General features: G+C 35.6%; 1 protein-coding gene across 2 annotated transcripts in view; it reads right to left on the bottom strand.

The window, feature by feature from the left end:
• The window catches only part of LOC141495385 (solute carrier family 28 member 3-like), a 118,310-nt gene that overhangs the window by 45,428 nt on the left and 52,192 nt on the right, over positions 1-20,690 (bottom strand). For both annotated transcript variants that reach the window (XM_074196623.1, XM_074196624.1), the window contains 2 exons: positions 6,871-6,960; positions 6,074-6,156 (listed from right to left, as the gene is read on the bottom strand). In XM_074196623.1, the coding sequence (XP_074052724.1) occupies positions 6,074-6,156; positions 6,871-6,960 (173 nt within the window). The remainder of the gene's footprint in view (positions 1-6,073; positions 6,157-6,870; positions 6,961-20,690) is intronic.

The raw sequence follows: 20,690 nt of genomic DNA, 5'->3' as shown, positions 1-20,690 counted from the left end.
CTCAGTAAATGTCCTTGAAAGTTGATACATGATGAGAACATTTTGGCTTCTGTGCAGTTCTTCTCAACCTTGGTTTTGTAATGCCCTGGGGTGCTCTCCAGTTATTTAAAGGATTGCAAGAAATTTATCTCTTCAAAGTCTCAAAAATAAAAAAAATTGTTTTCAGTAACTTCTAATTTAAAGATGATGTTGCTGTATTATGAAGTATTTTTTTAACTGAAGTACTTTTAAGTAGAGTCTTGTGTGTGTCATAAAATCAGAGATCTTTAGGATACTGTAGACCATATGGAGTTTATAGAATATCAATCTCAGTCATTTAACAAATATTTAATACCAATTCTGTGCCTACCACTATGCTAGGCATTAGGGATACAAGCAAAAAGGAATGAAATAATCTTTTTTGCAAGATAATGATAGAATTCTTAAGCATCTAACATGGTGGTAATGAGATGACCCAGTGCAGAGAGCTGTGTGATCCTGGATAAGTCTCTTAACCCTGTTTTTCTCAGTTTCCTCCTCTGTAAAAATGAGCTGGAGAAGGAATTGGCAAAGTACTCCAGTATCTGTGCCAAGAAAACCCCAAATGAGTCTTGAAAAGTCAGACATGACTTAATTGATACAACTACAACCTAGTTTCAACAGTGGAAGAATTTATCCTTATTGATTTGCTGCTTTCAGTCTATAATTTTCTCTTACAGAAGGACAGGGTTAGACTAAATTGCCAAGGTTAAATTTAAGGACCCAAATCTTTAGTGGCCCACCATATACCACATGTATTCCATTTAGTGAAGAGCTCCAAAGCTGTGGATAGTTTTCAAAAATAATGTCTGTGTCATCTCATTATTTTACTTTATTAATGGAGTCTTAGATTAATTGTATGTTAAATTGTTTTTACCTTTTTTTAAGAGGGTAAACCAGATTTTAAAATCAGGGCAAAAAAAATCATTATATTGTGATATACTTCTGTCTGATTAGACAGAATTAGAGCTAAGGAGGTGGCTCACCGGCCCTGGAGTCAAGAGTACCTGGGTTCAAATGTGGTCTCAGACACTTAATAATTACCTAGCTGTGTGGCCTTGGGCAAGCCACTTAACCCTATTTGCCTTGCAAAAACCTAAAAAAAAAGAGTTAGAGCTAAGACCTGTCTGAGACATTGGTGAGCAAGGCCTGCTAGAATATCACTGGTGTTATGTGATCATATAGCAAGAATGTTGGTGTTAGAGTTAGATGTTATCAGTTCAAGTACTATTTTAAATCACTTAATCCCTGTGAGACCTTGAGCAAATCATTTAACCTTTTCAGGACCTCAGTTTCTTCACAGATAAATGAGGGAATTGACTGAACTTATTTTTAAGGTCCTTTTAAGATCCTGTGGTATTCAAATCCAAAAGCTGTTTTGAGGGCACACTAATGTCACTATTCTTTCCTTCTTTCTTTTCAATCACCCAGTATTTATTGAATGCAAACCATATGCTAGACATTGGAAATACAAGAATAGACACAAAACAGTGCAGTACTGGGCAATATTTTAAAGGGGGTTCATTGGTATTTGATTAAGACTTTTGCAAAACAATAATGCTGCTTAACTATTTGTTACTGTTCATATAACCTGTGACTAGCCACAATGCCTTGGACATAGATGTCACTGAAGAAATGCTTGTTGATCACTAAAGTGAAAATGTTTAACAGGTTGATTGCTGTCTTGGGGAGAGGGGAGTGAAGGGAAGGGAAAGAGGGAGAAACATTTGGAACTCAAAATCTTATAAAAACTGAATCTAGAAAATGAAAAAAAATGCTTTCCACACCTTTCCACAAGACTTCTGAGAAAGGGTACTGTCTCAGTGAAGTGCAAATTGGGAAATATTTTTGTTCAGGTTGTGTTGTTCCAGAAGAGCACCAATGTTCTTTCTAATACACTAAACTTGACCCTGTTCCCTCAGAAGCATCTCCATCTGGTGGGCCTTGGGAGACTCTCTACCTTCAAAGCATCCCATTCAGAAAATCTGGCTTTCTAGTCTGGAGAAAAGCTACAGTATAAGAAACTGACTCCATTGAGGGTCATATGAAACCAGAAATTTTCTATCATGGGATAGGCAAATACAGCCTTAAAGGATGTGTGAAGAATTGGTCCATTGGGACCAATTAATTCCCAAAGGAATTAATTAACTCCTGTCTGTCAAAATTCTATTGTTTAACCCATCTATTCCTATCTACATTGTACAACTTTGTTGCCCCTACTTTCCTCTCCAAAATCTTCTCCCATGCTGCCCAAATATACTTTGACAGTATGCTTAGAATTCCACAAAAAAGACAAGTATATAATTATATAAGAGTTTTATATAAGTATAAAAGTCTAGGATTTGGAATTAAATTCCTAGGATTTGGAATTAAAATTGACCTTCTGTGTCATCTAATCTAGCCCTTTCCTTTCCTTTTACAGAAAGCTAGATAGTCCGTGTGTGTGTGTGTGTGTGTGTGTGTGTGTGTGTGTGTGTGTGTGTGTGTGTTGAGTGTTAGTTTAGGAGTTAAAAGTTCTGAGATTGAATCTTGCTTCAGACAAAAGTTAGGTGACCTTGAACAAGTCACTTATCCTCTCTCAGCCTTTCATCCATTTATCCTCCTCTCCTTTTTCTTTTCCCTCTTCATCTCTCTTTCTAGATACCTGCTAGTGACCTAGCAGACCTATTATCTTAGCTGGACAGTGTAGTTGGATAAGATAAAATAAGAATAAAAATAAAATATGGTCTGACATGGTATGACATACTCTGTAGTCTAAATACTTTAGGATGAGTCCCTGTGCAAGAATTCCTTGGTGATGAATTAATGAAAGAACTGGAAAATATGAAGACCAAGCTTATTTTAGAAATCTATAAAAGATCTTGGAAGAGATGACAATTTTGGAGAAGTGCAAACATTATCCTGTTTTTCAAAAGAAGGACAAAAGGGTAAGTATGCAAAACATGGACTTGATTTCCATTCCTGGAAAAATTCAGAAATGTTGTTAAAGGGAAAGTTCATTAACATTTAGAAAGGGAAACAATAGTCACAGAAACTTTGCATGATTTCATTAAGAGAAACAAAGTAATTAGATTGGCAGAATAGGCAGCTCTATAGTGGGCTGAGAATCAGCCTTGGAATCATAGAGACCTGACTTCAAGTCACACATTCACTGAATAATTCTGGGGAAGACTCGACTTCTCTGCGCACCTCAGGCAATTTTAAGAATACAAGGTGCAGAGCAGGTAGAGTGACCTGTCTTGGTAGAAATTTCCTCACTAGGGACTTCATATAGCACTGAAAGCACAGGCCCAATCAATTCTCTTTTCCCCTAAGGATATCTCTTTGTGAAAGGTATGATAGGTGGGAAATATTGTGGATCAAGTATATTTAGATTTCATTTGACAAAGTCACTCAAGTTTTTCTTTTGGACAAGATCTAGAGATATGGGTTAGGTTAATATATCATCCAATAGATTCAGAAATGAATGATCATATTTGAAAGAATAATCATTAATGAGTCAGTGTAAATTTCAAGGGCAATGCCTCAGAGATCATCTGGCTGTTCATGACCTTGTACTGTTCAATATTTTAAAATCAGTAACTTGGATGATGGCATGCTTGTCAGATCTGTGAATGATAAGGATCTGAGAGGGAGAACTAACATATTTAGGTAACTCCATAGACTAGAATTACAGGCTTAAGTAAGTAAGATGAAATATAATGGAAATAATTAAAAACTTTTTTGTTTGGATTCCAAAAGTTAAAACATTAGAGGGCTGGAAGTATGACAAAACAAAAGTCCCCATGGAAAAAGATCTTGGTGGACAGTCATTACTGAAATAGAAGATGTTGATTTGTTTTGGTTGTATCAGAGGATAGGTCTGACTTTTGATTACAGTCATTTGCCCCTTGGTTTCTGATCATGATTTTGTGACTTTTAGAGACATGGAATTGGTGAAAGAGCAAAGAACCTCAAACCATTCCTATTGCAAACTCATCTCAAGAATGGCAGTCATTCCTGAGGCTCAAAGAACAAAGTCCCATTGAAATCCCCAGATGTCAAATCAAGTAAAAATCTTAATTATTATATTGCAAGTATTACAAATCTTAAATCTCTACTAAATTCCAATGAAGAAAGGCACTATACATATGCTACTCATCTCTCATGGCTCCTGACCTGGCACAGTACTTAATCAAATTAGATATTCAATGAATTCTGATCGATTCATAGCAAATATCCAACAACAAATACTTATAAAATTGAATTCTATATGAAGGTTTTTAGGTTGTGAAGCATCCTAATCCTAAATCTAAGCTGTGTGATAAACTGTACTTATAGTATACTATTATTACAGGGAATGTCAATGCATTAGATTTTTCTCCTGATTTTATTTCACAGGGCCCTAAAATTGTAAATCTATAGTTCTAATCTAGAGGATATCTACTCCAACATTCTTTTGTTTACAGAGAGAGAGAGAGGCTCAGAATTCAAACTCAAGTTTAGAAACTTCTAGTTTTCTAGGTTGAGATATGATTCATTAGGACCCCTACTTTTTCCAATCAGTATTAATCAGTTTGATATTTGACATAAATCATAATCACATATCATAAATCATATAGGGATAATTAGATGCATAGATTCTTACAGTGGGCCTTTATAGTGGACCTCAAACTTTTAACCCAATGTTCACTACTTGCTTAGCAATTATAAAGTTCATTTGTGAAATCACAGGAATGGTAATAAAGATATTTCCATCCTGTTTTACCAAATTCCATATCCAAACACAGTGTATTTCCCCCAATTTATTTTGTACCTGTGGATTACCCTCTTCTTATCCAAGACAAGCAAGTGAACATGTTATGAACATTTGCCCATCTCAATTTTTGGCCCTCAATAGAAAAATCTATCAACCAATGAGATTCTATATTTTATTATGCCTCATTTGTTTATTTGGTATCAAACTTTATAAAAGTAAGGTCCAGGGTACCAGGGCATCTCAAATCATGGCCATAGACCTTTATTAAAGTGATATTAGTTTGGAGCTCTGTCTTCCAAAACAATTATTTTTCTTACAGATTTGACATTTTCACACTAATTGGTATATATTTGTTTTGTTTGGGAACCTAAGAGGTAGGAAAACAATCAGATTCAACTCAGCAAGATCCTTTACCATCCTCATCAAATACTTGTATTACCCTGACTAGAACAGTCCTGAAATATGGATCCAGGAGTCCAAATGAGAGATTGGGGTAATCATACAGCAAATCCAGAGAAAATTTTGTGTAAGAAAATCATGGCCCCCTACCATAACCTGAACTCAATCATTTCAGAGGCTTACTGATCACATCTCTCATCCTTCCCAGATCTGTTTTTACATAAGTCCTGGTGTGAAGGGGTTAGTGGAACAAAGAGATTAGTAGACCCAGGGTTATATTGAGGTCTTGAACTTATGAGAATGAATTGTGAAGTTTCAAATATAAACAACTACAGCTCAGAAATCAACAGATGTTACAAATCAAGGCCTGCTATTTCATTGTTTGTCTAGACCAGAAAGTAATGAAGAAAATGGTAACAAAACAGCTACAACTTAAACTTATGTTGCTTATATTTTTTTCCTTTTGGTGATATGGTTGGTAAAAAAACAAAAAACAAACCTTTTTACAAACATACTCTAGTTATTCCCTTCCCCTGTCTATCTCTAATAAGTGTAGCAGCCTTGCCTATTGATTCTTCCCTCAAACATGCCAAATAACAGGATCTGTTGCTTTTACCATTGACTGACTCATCTGCTTTTTTTGTGAAGCCCATTTAGTTCCATGGGGGATCTGTCAGTGAATATGATTGGGGGGTGGCAAAGGGAGGAAGGTATATTAGATTTGAACTTCATCTAAAAGTCATACCCTTGGGGCAGCTAGGTGGCTCAGTGGATAGAGCATTGGCCCTGGAGTCAGGGGTACCTAAGTTCAAATCCAGACTCAGACACTTAATAATTGCCTAGCTGTGTGGTCTTGGGCAAGTCACTTAACCCCATTGCCTTAAATAAAAATAAAAAAATTAAAATTAAAAGTCATACCCTTTCCTGTGAGTTGGTTCACTTTCTTCTATACTTCCTTTCTGTTTGGGAACTTCTTGCTCAATAGTGACATGTTCTTCTCCCTGGAAATAAAATATACGGGTAAAAATAAGGGCAATCATTCTCTAGATAGAAAAGTGAAGTTGCAAATCAGTGAATAAACATTTATTAAGTACCTACCATGTTCTGCTCAGTATGATAAGAGTTTAAGATACAAAGAAAGCTCTCAGGCTTATAGATATAGAAAGAGACATACTTTTGGACATGACCAATGTAATGGAATTGGTTTGCTATGTGTTTCATAGGTTTTTTTTCTTTCTATCTTTTTCATTCCAAGGCAGGGTAGGAAGTTGGGATAGAAATTAAGTGACTTAATTAAATTAAATAAAAAACTCAAAAAATGGAGAAAAGGGCAAAGTATTGCAATTCTAATGGGTTTTCCACTATTGTCCAAGAATTTGATATATTTTAAATTTGTTGATCCAAAGTGAAAGCAATTCTTGGTCACCTAGAATGTACTTTTTGATGCACAAAATGCCCCAGAATCCATTGTTTTCCTCATTATTTCCTATAAATATGGAAGAATGATATATGCTTTTTATCCTTCTGTTATATATCCAGATCTTCTTAACTTTAAGACTGGTTCTAGATTTGACTAACTCAAAATGCCACTGAGGTGCATTCCCTCTCCTCCAGATCAGTAAGTTTTCCATTATTTTTTTTTAACCCAGGAATCAATAATAGTCACTTTAGCTGGTACCTTTCCTTAAAAAACAACGACAAAAATCAAACCTTACCTGTTGGGTATTTATACTATCCCCATAGTGTTCATTACGATTTCTCAGTGTAGATCTTCCTGACTCTCTCTGGTTCTTGATATCTTCTTCCTTAAAATAATAAAAGTAGATATTTCAAAAGGAAAATCAGTGTAAAAAAAGAGAGAGATCAATTGTCCTTCTAACTAATGAGATTTTGTACAACTTGCAATTTCTTTTGACTTGTCAAAAGACAGATGAAAAATCTAAAGAGAACTGATAAATGCAATTAGGTGGAGTCTCCTGATTTGGAGAAAGGGAAAAGACAAGAAAGATCAAATAAGAGGTGAGTGTGGGAGGCCAATCAGGAGACCCTGGGCAAAAGTGCTATTTTAGGTACACATGCAGTACTGACTGTGTGGACATTTCTCTGTGCCCCAGACAAATCTCTTAGATTTGGTACAAAGGATTTACTGATTTGTATCAGGGGAGGGAATTTCCAGGACATTCCTCTCCCATTTACTGTTTAACACTATTAAATGAACAGTATTGTCACATGCGTAGTAATTTATCACAATAGAGATGTACAGTGGGCTCTATAATGCAGCAAGCAGGAAGGATGTAGAACCAGCTTTTACCTTTTTTCAGTCCTCAGGATGATTGATTGCTCCTGCCACCTGGTGGCAGGATCTGAAACTACTTTCATGAATAACAAAGATACACGTCATACTTTTTGAGATTAACAATAGGATATATTATATTTTAAAAACCTATCCTGAATATTACATAACCCACTATGTATTATTATTTAAAGCCTAGCTATGGCACAAAAATTCATTTTTTCACATGTAAAGCCTTTAGTGATCTGGTTCTACCTTTCAAGTTATATATTGCTCTGACAAATACTGAAGCTAAAACTTAACTACTTTGACCACATAAGGAAAAAATTGGAAAATACCTTGATGCTGGGAAAGACTGAAGGCAAAAGGAAAAGGGGAAGGCAGAGAACGAGATAGATATATCATGGAAATAATGAAGCTGAACTTGGACATAGTGGAAGACAGAAAGACTTGGGGTGCTATGATGCTTGGGATCACAAAGAGTCTCAACAACAGTGAAACTTAACTTTCCATAGAACACATCTCTCTTCAATTTGTAGGATCCTTAACTTTTCTTTAAGCGTCTACAAAAGTACCTCTTCCTATAGGATACCTCTTTTGATTTCTCCACTTTATAGTATTATTGATTCAGGAGACTAAAGTTAACAAGTTGAGTTATTCATTCTAAGTGAACTAGATTCTTAGTGAATTGAATCAGAGGTTTAGGAAAGGGCCTTAAGGGATCACTTAATCCAAATTCTCCTTCATTTTTAGATGAAGAAACAGAGGCCTATAGATTAAGTCATTTGCTCAGGTTCTTAGTCAGCAAATTGAGTGTTTGAACAATGTGTTTGAAACTAAGTTCTTCTTCTAATTTCAACATTCCCCTGTACCATCTACTTCCCAGAAGCTAGTTCCCTTCCCATAGTAACTTTGTACTTTATATTTGCTTTTCTGTGTACACAGTGATCCTCCCCAATAAAAAATGTAACTCTCCAGGATAGTAAATGTATCTATTTTTGTTTGTTTTTATAGGAAGTGCTTGGAATATAATAATTGCTTAATGAATAAATACCATTTCTTGAAATGTAATACTGTATTTGACTTTTGATAATTATCGTTTCATAGTAAGTTCTTCCTTAAATTTGAGATAAAGCTAACCTTACTATAAACTTCTATTCTTTGCTCCAGATTTTCTCCTTTGGAAGGACTCCCACTTGGGATCACTGTCTATTGTGATTATGGGTTAAGGACTGAAAATGATCCCATAGGAAAATAGACTTACCTTCTTGGTCACCCCAACACACATTCCTAAATGTAGTTCAAATTGCACTATGGGCCCTCAGCTACTTAAATTCCTTCTTTTCTTCTTTTCTACTTAGAATTTAGCAGTAATGAGCACATGCATATAAATAATCTACAAGGATTGGCTCTAATTGCAGGTACCACCTAGTTAACTTAATTATTCAAGTTAAGAAAATCAAGTTGTATGTGTATAAGCAAATTCCACAGTCTCTCTTAGATTTGAATGGTTACTAAGATTGTCCCATAATGTGTCTCTCAGTGTGTAACCATGTCCTAGAATTCTTGATGGTTTCCCCAGGTGAAAGTAGAATAGATCCCTAAAACCTACAGGGTCCAGTCTAGAGTTTTCAAACCTGAAGATCTGACCTCTAGAGCTCCTGGAGATATAGAATAACTAATAGTTTTTTCCCTACCTCATTGAGTGGCTAAAGTCTATTATTTAATGATAAATTTTTGCTTAGAAATTACTGAAATAGGCTAGGTGATGTAGTGCATAAAGCACCGGCCCTGGAGTCAGGAGTGCCTGGATTCAAGTCTGGTCTCAGATCTTGGTAATTGCCTAGCTGTGTGGCCTTGGGCAAGCCACTTGGACCCATTTGCCTTACAAAAAAAAAAGCCCTAAAAAAAGAAAAGAAATTACTGAAATATAAAACTTTTGATCATTGATTATTTAAATTTGCACTCATTTTTTAGCAAATATAAACTGCATAATGTGCACTGTGGATTGTTTGCTTGTATTTATAACTTTTTTTAGTTACTTGAATCCCCAAATTAAAGCCACTCCCAGTCAAATTTTCTTGGATCTAGAGGTCCAATTGTAGTTATTGCTTTTTTGTGGTTGTTATTATTGAATTGGTTTTTTCTGGTCCTGTCTGATTCTTTATCCATCCATTCTTTATCCATTTACTCCCAATTCCCTGTTAATATATAAATTTATTTCTTGTTCATTCATTTCAGTCATATCTGACACTTTTTGATCCCATTGGGGTTTTTTTTTTGGTAGAGATACTAGAGTGGTTGGTATTTTTTTTCTCCAACACATTTTACAGATGAAGAAATTAAAGCAAACAGAGTTAAGAGACTTGCCCAGGATCACTCAGCTATGATATGTCTGAGACCGGATTTAAATTCAATGAGAGAAGTCTTCCTGATTCCAGTTCCAGTGCTCTTTCCACTGTGCCATCTAATTAGTAGTCACTGGTGGAAAACTCAGATACCTGAAAGAGTTTGGGTATCTTATGGCCTGCTTTCAGTTCATGATGATGCCTCAGCATGTCAAGTGAATTCAAGGGGAGCAGAAGAGATTCTGTTTATAATTTATGTATACTAAGTATATGAATACATATATATGTATATATATATATAAAACATATACACACATTTAAATGTGTATATATATAGAATCTTGCAAACTTAAGAATTTATATATAGTCATTATTATAGAGAACTAAAGGTGACTAAAGTATTTACAGGTACTTATTATGTGCCCAAAACTACTGGAGATAAAAATTCAAGCAACAAAGACAGACCCTATTATCAAAGAGTTTATATTCTAACAGGATACATAAATGTGGCTGAAAAGAGCAGTATATACTAATCAGGACCCCAGCAGGATAACATGAAAGTTCACCTGGGGAAGGAAACCTAGCAACCCAAGGGCAGACCTGATGCAATGAGGTGGGGTTGACGTTGATAACTGGAGAGGTAGAATGGTGAGAAAGAAAGAAAGAAGATAAAAAGATGAGTAGAGAGCTAGAATCCATTTACTAATGAGGAAACTACCTTTACCAAGGCAGATTGGCATCTGGCCTGAACTTCATATTCTTAGAGTTGTTTAGAAGTAAAGGGGCTTATCCAAAATCATATAATCTTTATCAAAGGCAAAACTTGAATCCAAGACTTCCTTGACCCCAAGATCTGCTCTCTAGCCCCTATACTGAAGCAATCTTCAGTTATTATTGGGTTTTTTTTTAGGTTTTTTTTGCAAGGCAAATGGGGTTAAGTGGCTTGCCCAAGGCCACACAGCTAGGTAATTATTAAGTGTCTGAGACCGGATTTGAACCCAGGTACTACTGACTCCAGGGCCAGTGCTTTATCCACTGCGCTATCTAGCCACCCCTTATTATTGTTTTTTTATCCACAATGCAATTTCATTGGGAGTAGGGATTCACCAATGCAGAAACATCTTTTTTTAATTAACAAATATCATAAATTTCTACCATTTATAAAATTGCTTGGAGAAAATTGTATAAATTATAATAATAAACTTAAATATTAAAATAAATTATTATTTATATAAAATATATAATATGACTAATCTTTCTATATGTATATGTGTATGTTTATAAATATACATATAACTTCATTTAATCTTCACAACAGCCTTGTGTTATGATATTATTCCTTTTATAGATAAAGAAACAGATTAAGAAATGCCATTTGACTTGTCCAGAATCTTGTAGCTTGTATGTATTAAAATCAGGATTTGAATCCAGGTCTTTCCGACCTTAAGGCCAGCTCACTATACATTAAGCCTAATTATCTGTTATTATTTGTCTTTTGAGTGCCAGACACTTTGTTAGCTGTTAGAAATACAAAGAGTGACACAGTGGAGAGAGTGCTGAGCCTAGAGTCAGGAAAACCTGGATTCAAATCTGGCCTCAGACATTTAACAAATGTGTGATCCTGGATGAGTCACTTAACCCTGTTTGCTTCAGTTTCCTAAAATAATCTAGAGAAGGACATGGCAAACTACACTAATATCTGTCAAGATAATCCAAAATGGGGTCACAAAGAGTCTAACATGACTGAAAAAGGACTAAACAACAACAAAACAACCAAGGTCAACAATTTTTTGTGTGTGTGATTGTGGTTGGGGAATCTTGATTAACTTAGTTGACTTCACTACTGCCAATAAACCAACTGACTTGTTCCTGTATATCTGGTTGCCAGTCATAATAGGATCATAAATCAAGGGTAAGAAGGGACATCAGAGGTCATCTAGTCTGATTCCCTTTGTTTTACAGATAAGGAAATTCAAGCCAATAAAAGTCAAAAACTGACTTTTAATGTCCTCAATTAAAAGATGTAACATATCAATCAAAATCTATTAAAATATCTTGGTTTCCTTATCAGCCCCAGTCCCTTGAGGTCAAGGGGCTTGACCTAAACTCACTTATGCCTGATTTAACAAAGGGTCTTTCCTAAGCAAATAATAACTCAAACTTTACTGAATGATTGATCAGTTTTTAAATGTAAGAATTTTACTAAGTAAGAGTAATTTCAGAATGAAGGCAAAAATAACAAATTGAAGGAAAGAATTACCAACTTTGGGTTGGGTGGGAGTAGATTTGGAACTTTCTCAACCCCTTTAGTGTTCAGTAAATCCTCTCAATTCAGAATTAATTAAATGAACTTTCAATATATTTAGTCCTTTGTAGAGCTATAGTTCATTATTTGTTGATATGTATTATCCTCTATGCTTATAATCCCATGAAACTCACATCTAAGTTTGATCATAGGGATTGGGGGAGGGGAAGACTGACCTAGATGACCTCTATGACCTTTTCTTGCTATAGATCCATGGCCCATTTGGTCAATCAATATCTTTCCTTTTGCTCTTAATTTAGCTTCACGTACTTGTGTAGCACTCAATTTCTCATTCTAACTACCAGTTTCTCTTCCACTGTCCATATTTTTGTGGAAACTGCTGTGAGTCAGAGACTTTAGGTTCAAATTCTACCTCCTCTGCCTGTGAGAACTTGAGTAAGTCACTCAAACTCAAATGAAAAAGGTGTTGAACCAGATGGTCCGAGGTCACTGCTAGCTTTCAAGCTTTAAATCTCTTGTACTACATCTTTCAATAAGTCCTTTTGTGGTTTTCTTATGCCCACCACAATGACCTACCAAGAAGTCATGGGTTGTCAGAGTTTTAATTCTTCTGAGATTGCAATATTTAATTACAGTTTTTGTTACATCTCCCTCTCTAATAGAGAGTAAGAGATAAAATTTTAAAAATAAGGTCTTCTTGTCTTGCATTGATAAAATTAACCAAGTATGAAGATTATTGTGCCAGTATCTATTGCAGAAATTGAGAAGTATAAAAATTCCATGAAGGATTTGATAAGGTCCTCCACAAAAATTTAATAACTGTAATCATTGACCAATGCAAACATGGGAAAAGGGGAGGATTGTGGGAAAATGTGCTGAAAAATATAGTGTAAGATTAAGAAATAAAAGATCCACAAGCTTGTAGATAGTTCAGAAGTCTCATACCTATAAATAAGGCATTTAAAGAGCTAGAAATTGCAGTTCCAAACCTGAACAAAAGGAAGCAGCTCGGCTCCCACATACCTAATCCAGCAAAAAACCCAAGAACAGTACCTGACTAAATAATGATCAAGCAGTCTAAAAACTGACTTCATCCATACACAAAGAGAGATAAAAATTCATGGAATTGGGATTCAAATAAAACTAGTTCCAGGGGAGGCAAACAGAGACAAGCCAAAGACCCTCATAAGCTTGAAAAGCCCTTTTTTGAGTCAGTGAGAATAGAGAGCTTCTACAAGAAAATCCTAGAGGGTTGGGGATCTACAGTATGAAACTTGGAAGAAGTCAGGAATTTAGATATGATAGAGTTTAGATCAGGATACTACAGATCTAGGGACTCCAAGGTCTGCATTCTTCCTGGAGATACCATAGAGGATCCTAAAGATCTAGTGCTATGCATCTCAAAGATCCAGCACTTTTAGCAAAAATATGCCCAGGGAAATCTTAACAGGACCAAGGTGGTAAGCATCCCACCCAAAAATATTACAAGCATGAATCCTGACCCTAACTCAGAAATTCAGGTTAAAAAGATGATTGGAGATGAGTAAATAGGAAAAGATTGACCACTATAAATAATTATTATAATTCCAGACATACCCAAAATCCAGTCTAGAAGAAGAGAGTAACTATACAACAAAGGAAAAAATAGATTTTCTGCAAGGAATAAGGAATACCTAGAAGAAATTAAGGGAGGGGGCGGTGAAGTAGGGAGGGAAGGGGGGGAAGAGACAGAGAGAGAGAGAGAGAGAGAGAGAGAGAGAGAGAGAGAGAGAGAGCGAGCGCAAGCAACTTGAAACTTTTAGTGGTAAGCCTTACCCAAGTAAGGAGATTCCCTGAAAAGAAGAGACAATGATTTTCAAAGAAGAAATCAATGACTCCACAGGATGAGAAGTATTAGAACAAATTCAAAAGACTGAAAAACAAAAGAAAATATTACCAAAAACAGAAAGTAGAGCTAGCAATAATAATTCCAAAATGGGGGGGGGGAGCCATTGAATCTTTTAAAAATGCACAAAGAGTAAAGAAGGAAGATGAAAAGGAAACAAATATAGGCAAGACAGCTTTGAAAATAATGTGATGAGGGGGTGGCTAGGTGGCACAGTGGATAGAACACCGGTTCTGGAGTCAGGAGTACCTGAGTTCAAATCCGACCTCAGACACTTAATAATTACCTGGTCATGTGGCCTTGGGCAAGCCACTTAACCCCATTGCCTTGCAAAAATTAAAAAAAGAAAAAGAAAAAGAAAAGAAAAGAAAATAATGTGATGAATTTATATATACTTTAAAAAAACTGTATGGAATAGAGAACTTCAAAGTTCCTATATTCAAATAAATAGCATTGAAATACATTCAAAAGAGAATTGGAAGGTCTCCACTACTTATATCTTATCATACAGGAAATGATCCCTTATTTTTATGAAAATGATTTCTTAATCAGCTGTCTGCTAATAATCAAACTATCAGTTTTTAGAATAAAGGACACAATCAATACTGGAAGAAGAAAAGATTAAGAGGAGAAAACTGTACTAGGAGCAGTTACAACTGCCCCAATTTAAACCTACTTTAAAAATGGAAAACAGGATAAAAGCAAAGACACTGACATTGATTATCACTGATTATTTGAGAATATTATGCAAAAGTGCCATAACAAGGAGGTTTTTTAGCCAGATACCAAGCAATTAAATCAACAAGTTATGTCTTATCTGCCAGGTCTTTCGTTAGCAAATTGCCAGTTTGAAATGCAGTGGAGTGGAGAGGCTGCTTTGTCAGTTCATTAGTATCTTTATTTGGACAGTATGGAAGTTGAAAAATGAATTGGGCCCAGAATTATGTATAAGAAAGAGAGGATTGAATTAGATTTAAAAAAGTGTTTAAAATGAGTCAACTGCTCCCTGATACAAAACCCTCCATTTTAAACACTAATATTGTCCTCGTGTTATAAAATGAATATCAATCAGTATAAGTAATGATATATAAAGAATCAGAATTGCAAATAATCCGAGGAGAAATGAGACACATGATGAGCACATGTTTGTATGGTATGTCAACAATTATTTGAATCTAAATATTGGCATAAAATATCTTCTAATGACAAAAAAAAAAGTTGTCCATAAAAATTGGATATTGATAGGAAGGTTCTATTGGGTAGTTCCTTCAACTGAGGCTCATGAGGCATGTTTTTTAGGCCCTTTCATCAGCTGTCTTCTCTAGACAATAGTCTATCTTACCTGTATCAGTGTCAAAAGAGGAAAAGAATTCCTGGGATTGTATATTGACTCAGAAAACCATATATTAACATTATCTATGTTCTACTATATTTTTATCTTGTTAAATATTTCTCAATTATATTTTGATCTGGTTTGGAAAGATTATACTTGACAGTTCTGGTTTCTCATGGAGGAAAGTAGGAGGAAAATTAGGATTTTTATCTGTTAATTATTATTATTTGATTCTGAGTCCACCTGAACTGTATTATCATCTGATTGATGTATTTCTACCTTTCCCACAAGGGTATTCTGACTAATAAGGAAGAACTAGATGTTAAGGTAGAAATATTAGTATGCCTAAGGACAAGATTGTAGCATTCAGACTGAGGAATTTTAGACTTTATCATATGGGCGCTGGGAAACCATTGGAGAATTATGAACAGAGAGTATAAACATTTACATGTGTCTTAGGAAGATTCATCAATAGGATGGCCATTTGCTGATTTTCTTGGCCATGAAAATCCATGAATAAATAAGTGTCCTTGCTTTTATATGGCCTTTTTTGACTTTAGTAGGAATAGTAGCAGAGTTCCATAATTTTTTTGTTGTAAACAATAACAATAGTTTTTATTTAGTGACATACTCCTATGAGTGGACATAGCACTGGAGGAAATGAGCATGTCAACCGTGACATTCATACTCTAAATCAGAGTATTATAACCTGAAGTTATAAATCTTGAGACATTATGTGACCCTGGGAAATTCAGTTGCTCTGTTGGCCTCAGTTCCCTCATCTGCTAAATTAAGATAATAGTACATACCAACCAGAGTTGTTTGTGAGGATCAAATGAAACAACATACATACAATTTTTTGCATGCCTTAGAAGGCATGTAAATGTTATCATTATTAAAAGATTAAGTTGCAGCTAATTGAAAGGAGAATTCACAGACTTTCCTTGGAAAGGCAGGTAAATTAGCTATTTGAGTTAGTCCAAAGAAAACAAAGAAGATTTTCATGGGATATTTGTTTATATCCTATTGCAATACTCATTATAGGCATTTGTTGAAAGGGCCTATATGATAGTAATTGCAGTTTATGTCTGAATATCCATTGCAGGGAGGTGAGAGGTAGAGAAATTCATTGAAGAATTCAGTTAGAGAGTCCAAATTAAATCAACATGTACTTTAATTGTCAATGGCTGTAAAGTAGGGAAGATAACTTTTTAAAAAGATGGTAAAAGTTTTTAGAAATTGGAAGCAAGGGCGGCTAGGTGGTACAATGGATAGAGTACCAGCCCTGGTGTGGCCTTGGGCAAGCCACTTAACCCCATTGCTTTGCAAAAACCAAGAAAGAAAGAAAGGAAGGAAGGAAGAAAGAAAGAAAGAAAGGAAGGAAGGAAGGAAGGAAGGAAGGAAGGAAGGAAGGAAGGAAGGAAGGAAGGAAGGAAGGAAAGAAGGAAGGAAGGAAGGAAGGAGGAAGAAAGAAAAATTGGAAGCAAGAGAGATTGGTTATGTGTGTTTAGGGGTGAGGGATTAGAGACTACATGAAAGCCCTCTCTGCCTATAAATCATTAATATTTTCTTCAGAAAGAGTACAGACATACTAAATGGGATCTTAGGAGAGAGCGCCATATCCCTTTTTTGGAGCAAAGGTAGAGCTGACTTAATCCTGTTGGGAGGGGAGAGTGGAACTCCAGGGTAAGCATGCAGGAGCAATCCAGTGAAAAGATCTGCCCCAGGGAGTAGGGAGGAAAATGTGAAGTGAAGCAAAGCTGGGGGCTGGCTTTAAATGATGGGTCAAGTGATCAGGTGAATGATAATAGCATGACTCTAGGGAGGAAGTTGAAAAAGTAAAAACTTCCAGAAGAGTTCTGTGCTTAGAGTAGGAAGACAGGTACTGAGGAGAGGCTTAAGGAAATAGAATTCATTTTTAACATTATGCCAGTTGATTTCCAAAGAACACAATGAATAGTTTTTACCAATATAAATCAATCACCACAAAAAAGAAAAAGAACTTAGATTTCAGACAAATACTGGAATTCACATTTCTAACAAAAACCTACCTCAATCCTAAATTCTATTCAGTCAGATTGCTTTGAACTGACTGTATTACTATTTACAAATCCCTGTGACCAAGTTTACAAAGAGGATGAGCCCCTTTTTCCTAACTTTCCCCTACTTTTTAGTGTTTTTGTCTTTTAGTTCTAGATGCCTTTCTAGAAGGAAATACCTCTTTTGAGACTCTGGAATGCATTCCCACCATCGGCTCTATATTTATCAGTAACATTTTTTTTTTGGCAAGCATTTGTTATATACTTAATATGTGTAGAGGATAATGCTAGACAATACTGGGGATGGTTAGATAAGACACGACCTCTGATCTTATGGAGTGTGATTTGGAAAATTTGGGAATAGAGACTATTTCTTGATTTTGCAAAGGCTTTCCAATGTACCTGGAAAGTACCCTCTCCTCAACTCTTAGCACTTCTAGCTTCTTTCAAAGCTCAGGTGCTATTTTCTAGAAGAATTTTTAGAATTTAACCAGTCCTAGGAAGGATTCTACCAGAAAGTTCTCCACACCAGAGATATCAAACAGATCCACAATATTTTCCCCAGTGCTCTGGAACCAGATTAAAATGTAATTGAAGAATGTTTAACAAAATAAATAATAAAATACAACAGATAATATTAATTTGAGGTTCCCTAAGTCAATATGACATTCAATTTGGGTGTGATGCCACTGGTCTAGGTTCTATAGAAACCAAAAATGGCATTCCCATAGATGAGCTACTGGCTGAATAAACTGTTGTTATATGAAGACAGGCTGTGGCATTTGAAATAAATGGAATATTGTTTAAGAAATTTTGAGGAATTCTACTACTGCTACTAGTCCTTTGGTATTCAGGAGGACCATAGCAACTAATCAATTAATGACATGAATTCGTACAATAATGTTTATTATAGTGAGGGGTTTGCTGTGCAAGACATCTTTCTCACTTGCCATTACCAGAATAGTTCCACCCATGACCTGATTTATAGGAAGCAGGACTATTGGAGATGGTCTGGTTTCTGCGGGAATCTCTTGATCTTAAATTGGTTTTGTTTCCTCCATATCAGCAAGGCACCACAGCACTTCATCAATGCTAGACAATCTCAAGTATGTAATGTTTGACAACAAAATGAAACAACCTTATAAATCCTAACCTATCTCTTGATGCACTAATAGTTGGTTTGACCTTTCCTCTCAGACTTTCCTTGGTTTCTCTTCCCTCAGAAAGGAATTTTCAGAGAGAAAGGAAAATTAAGCAGAGAAAAGTGAGGACAAGACAAAGAACAATACAATATATAGTATATAAATTTACAACAATGTAAGCAAAAATAACAGTAAGTTAAAAATATTAAAAAATTCATCTTAGTCTCAGAAAACAATGAAACCTTTTCTTTTAGCAGGGAGATGAGACACTACAAGAGAGGAATGTTGTAAACATTGTCAGGAGCCATATTCATTATTTTTGTTTAACTGAGGGTTTATTTGTTTTTTTTGTTTTTGGTAAACGGAAGGATTCATTTCAAAGGGGTTAGAAGAAATAAGATGGATTTGGAAGACAATGATGGCCTTGAGGAAAAAGGAATTTTAAAAAATGACTAGTGTTTTGAGACTGAATGATAGGGCCCATATCAACAGAAAATGAAACTGGGAAGGACTGGTTTGACAGAAGATAAAAATCGATTTGAATCTTAGAGGTGGAAGGAAGAAAATTTAGTTCTGTCTGAGGGAAAGGTTAGGAACTCTGAGTGTACTACTTTGTACAGTGCAAGGGCTAATAGATGGTTTACTATTTTTTAAGATTTTTTTTTGAGATTTTTAAGATTTTTTTAAGATTATTTTTCCCATTCAATGACATAACAGGTTACTAATACACACACACACACACACACACACACACACACAAACAGGTGTGAGGTAAAGATGCAGTCAGGAAGACTTGAGTTTAAATCCAGACTCAAACACATACTAGTTGTGTGACCTTGGCTAAATTACTTAATTCTCTTTGCCTCAATTTCCTTCTCTGTAAAATAAAAAGCTAGAGAAGGAAATGGCATAACAAGAAAACCTCAAATTAGGTCAGTTCTCACTCAAGTCTTTGGTCACTGAGAGATTCTGTTTATCAAATTTATTGATTACTGCTAGTCTGAGTAATAAATTGATCATTCTCATAAATTTCTCTCAGCCTTTTTTTTGGCATCCTTGAAGGTATTTGGGGAATGAGGCTGGTTCCTGAGGGAAACCTAATAAGGAGAGGGTCTTTTCCCTCAGGAATTTCTCCCCAGAATTTACCCGGAGACTTGATTTGCTTCTCAATCCCAGGTCAGTCCCAATTTAGTCCCAATTCATTCACTTTGCTGAGGAAGGATCTCCCTGGGAAGTATCTTTAAGGTAATAGGTAAGCCTTGGTGTTGCTGGGAAAGTAGCTAACTATGGCTATATTCTGCTCTGGTGGGGAAGTCCTTTCTTTTTTTTTTAAATTTATTAAAAGAGCAAATTACTTTCTTTTTAATTATATTATTTTTTCATACAAATGTTTTTTTTATAATTACTAAAATATTCTTGTTTAAGAGTAGACATAATGTCCTCCCCCACAAAATACAGACCCTCATGAGCAATAAAGTAAAGAGGAAAAAATTAAAAATAAAATAAAAAATAATAATAGGGGCAGCTAGGTGGTAGACGGAGCATCAGCCCTGGAATCAGGAGTACCCAAGCCCAAATCCAGCCCCAGACACCCAACAATCACCCAGCTGTGTGACCTTGGGAGAGCCACTCCAACCCCACTGCCCTACAAAAATCAAAACCAAAACAAAATACAATAAATAATAATAATAATAATAATAATAATAATAATAATAATAATAATAATAATAATAATAATAGAGGTGGCCAGGTGGCACAGTGGACAGAGCACTGGCCCTGGAGTCAGGAGCACCTGGCCTCAGACACCCAACAATCACCCAGCTGTACAGCCCTGTGCAAACCACCCAACCCCATCTGTCTCGTAAACATCCCCTTCCAAATAATAATAATAATAATAATAATAATAATAATAATAATAATAATGATGATGATGATGATGATGATGATGATAATATGTGCTTCAGTCTGTGTTCCAACACCACCAGCTCTTTTGTGGGTGGATCACATTCTTTAGGATAAATCCATCATAAAAGCTACGTCCATATTTTTCCACTGTTGCCATTGCTGATTGCAACTCCCTCCATTCATATTTCTGCACTACCATACACTATATTTTCTCTCTCCTTTCATTCTGTCCCTCTTCTTAAATGTGCTGTAAGGCAGCTGAGTGGCACAGCAGACTGATCATCGGCCCTGGGACCAAGAGGCCCAGAACCCATATACTACCCC

Source organism: Macrotis lagotis, chromosome 8, assembly GCF_037893015.1.
Source record: "Macrotis lagotis isolate mMagLag1 chromosome 8, bilby.v1.9.chrom.fasta, whole genome shotgun sequence".
NCBI lineage: Eukaryota > Metazoa > Chordata > Mammalia > Peramelemorphia > Peramelidae > Macrotis > Macrotis lagotis.
The sequence above is the reverse complement of the archived record's forward strand: the minus strand, read 5'-3'. Positions and strand labels throughout refer to the sequence as shown.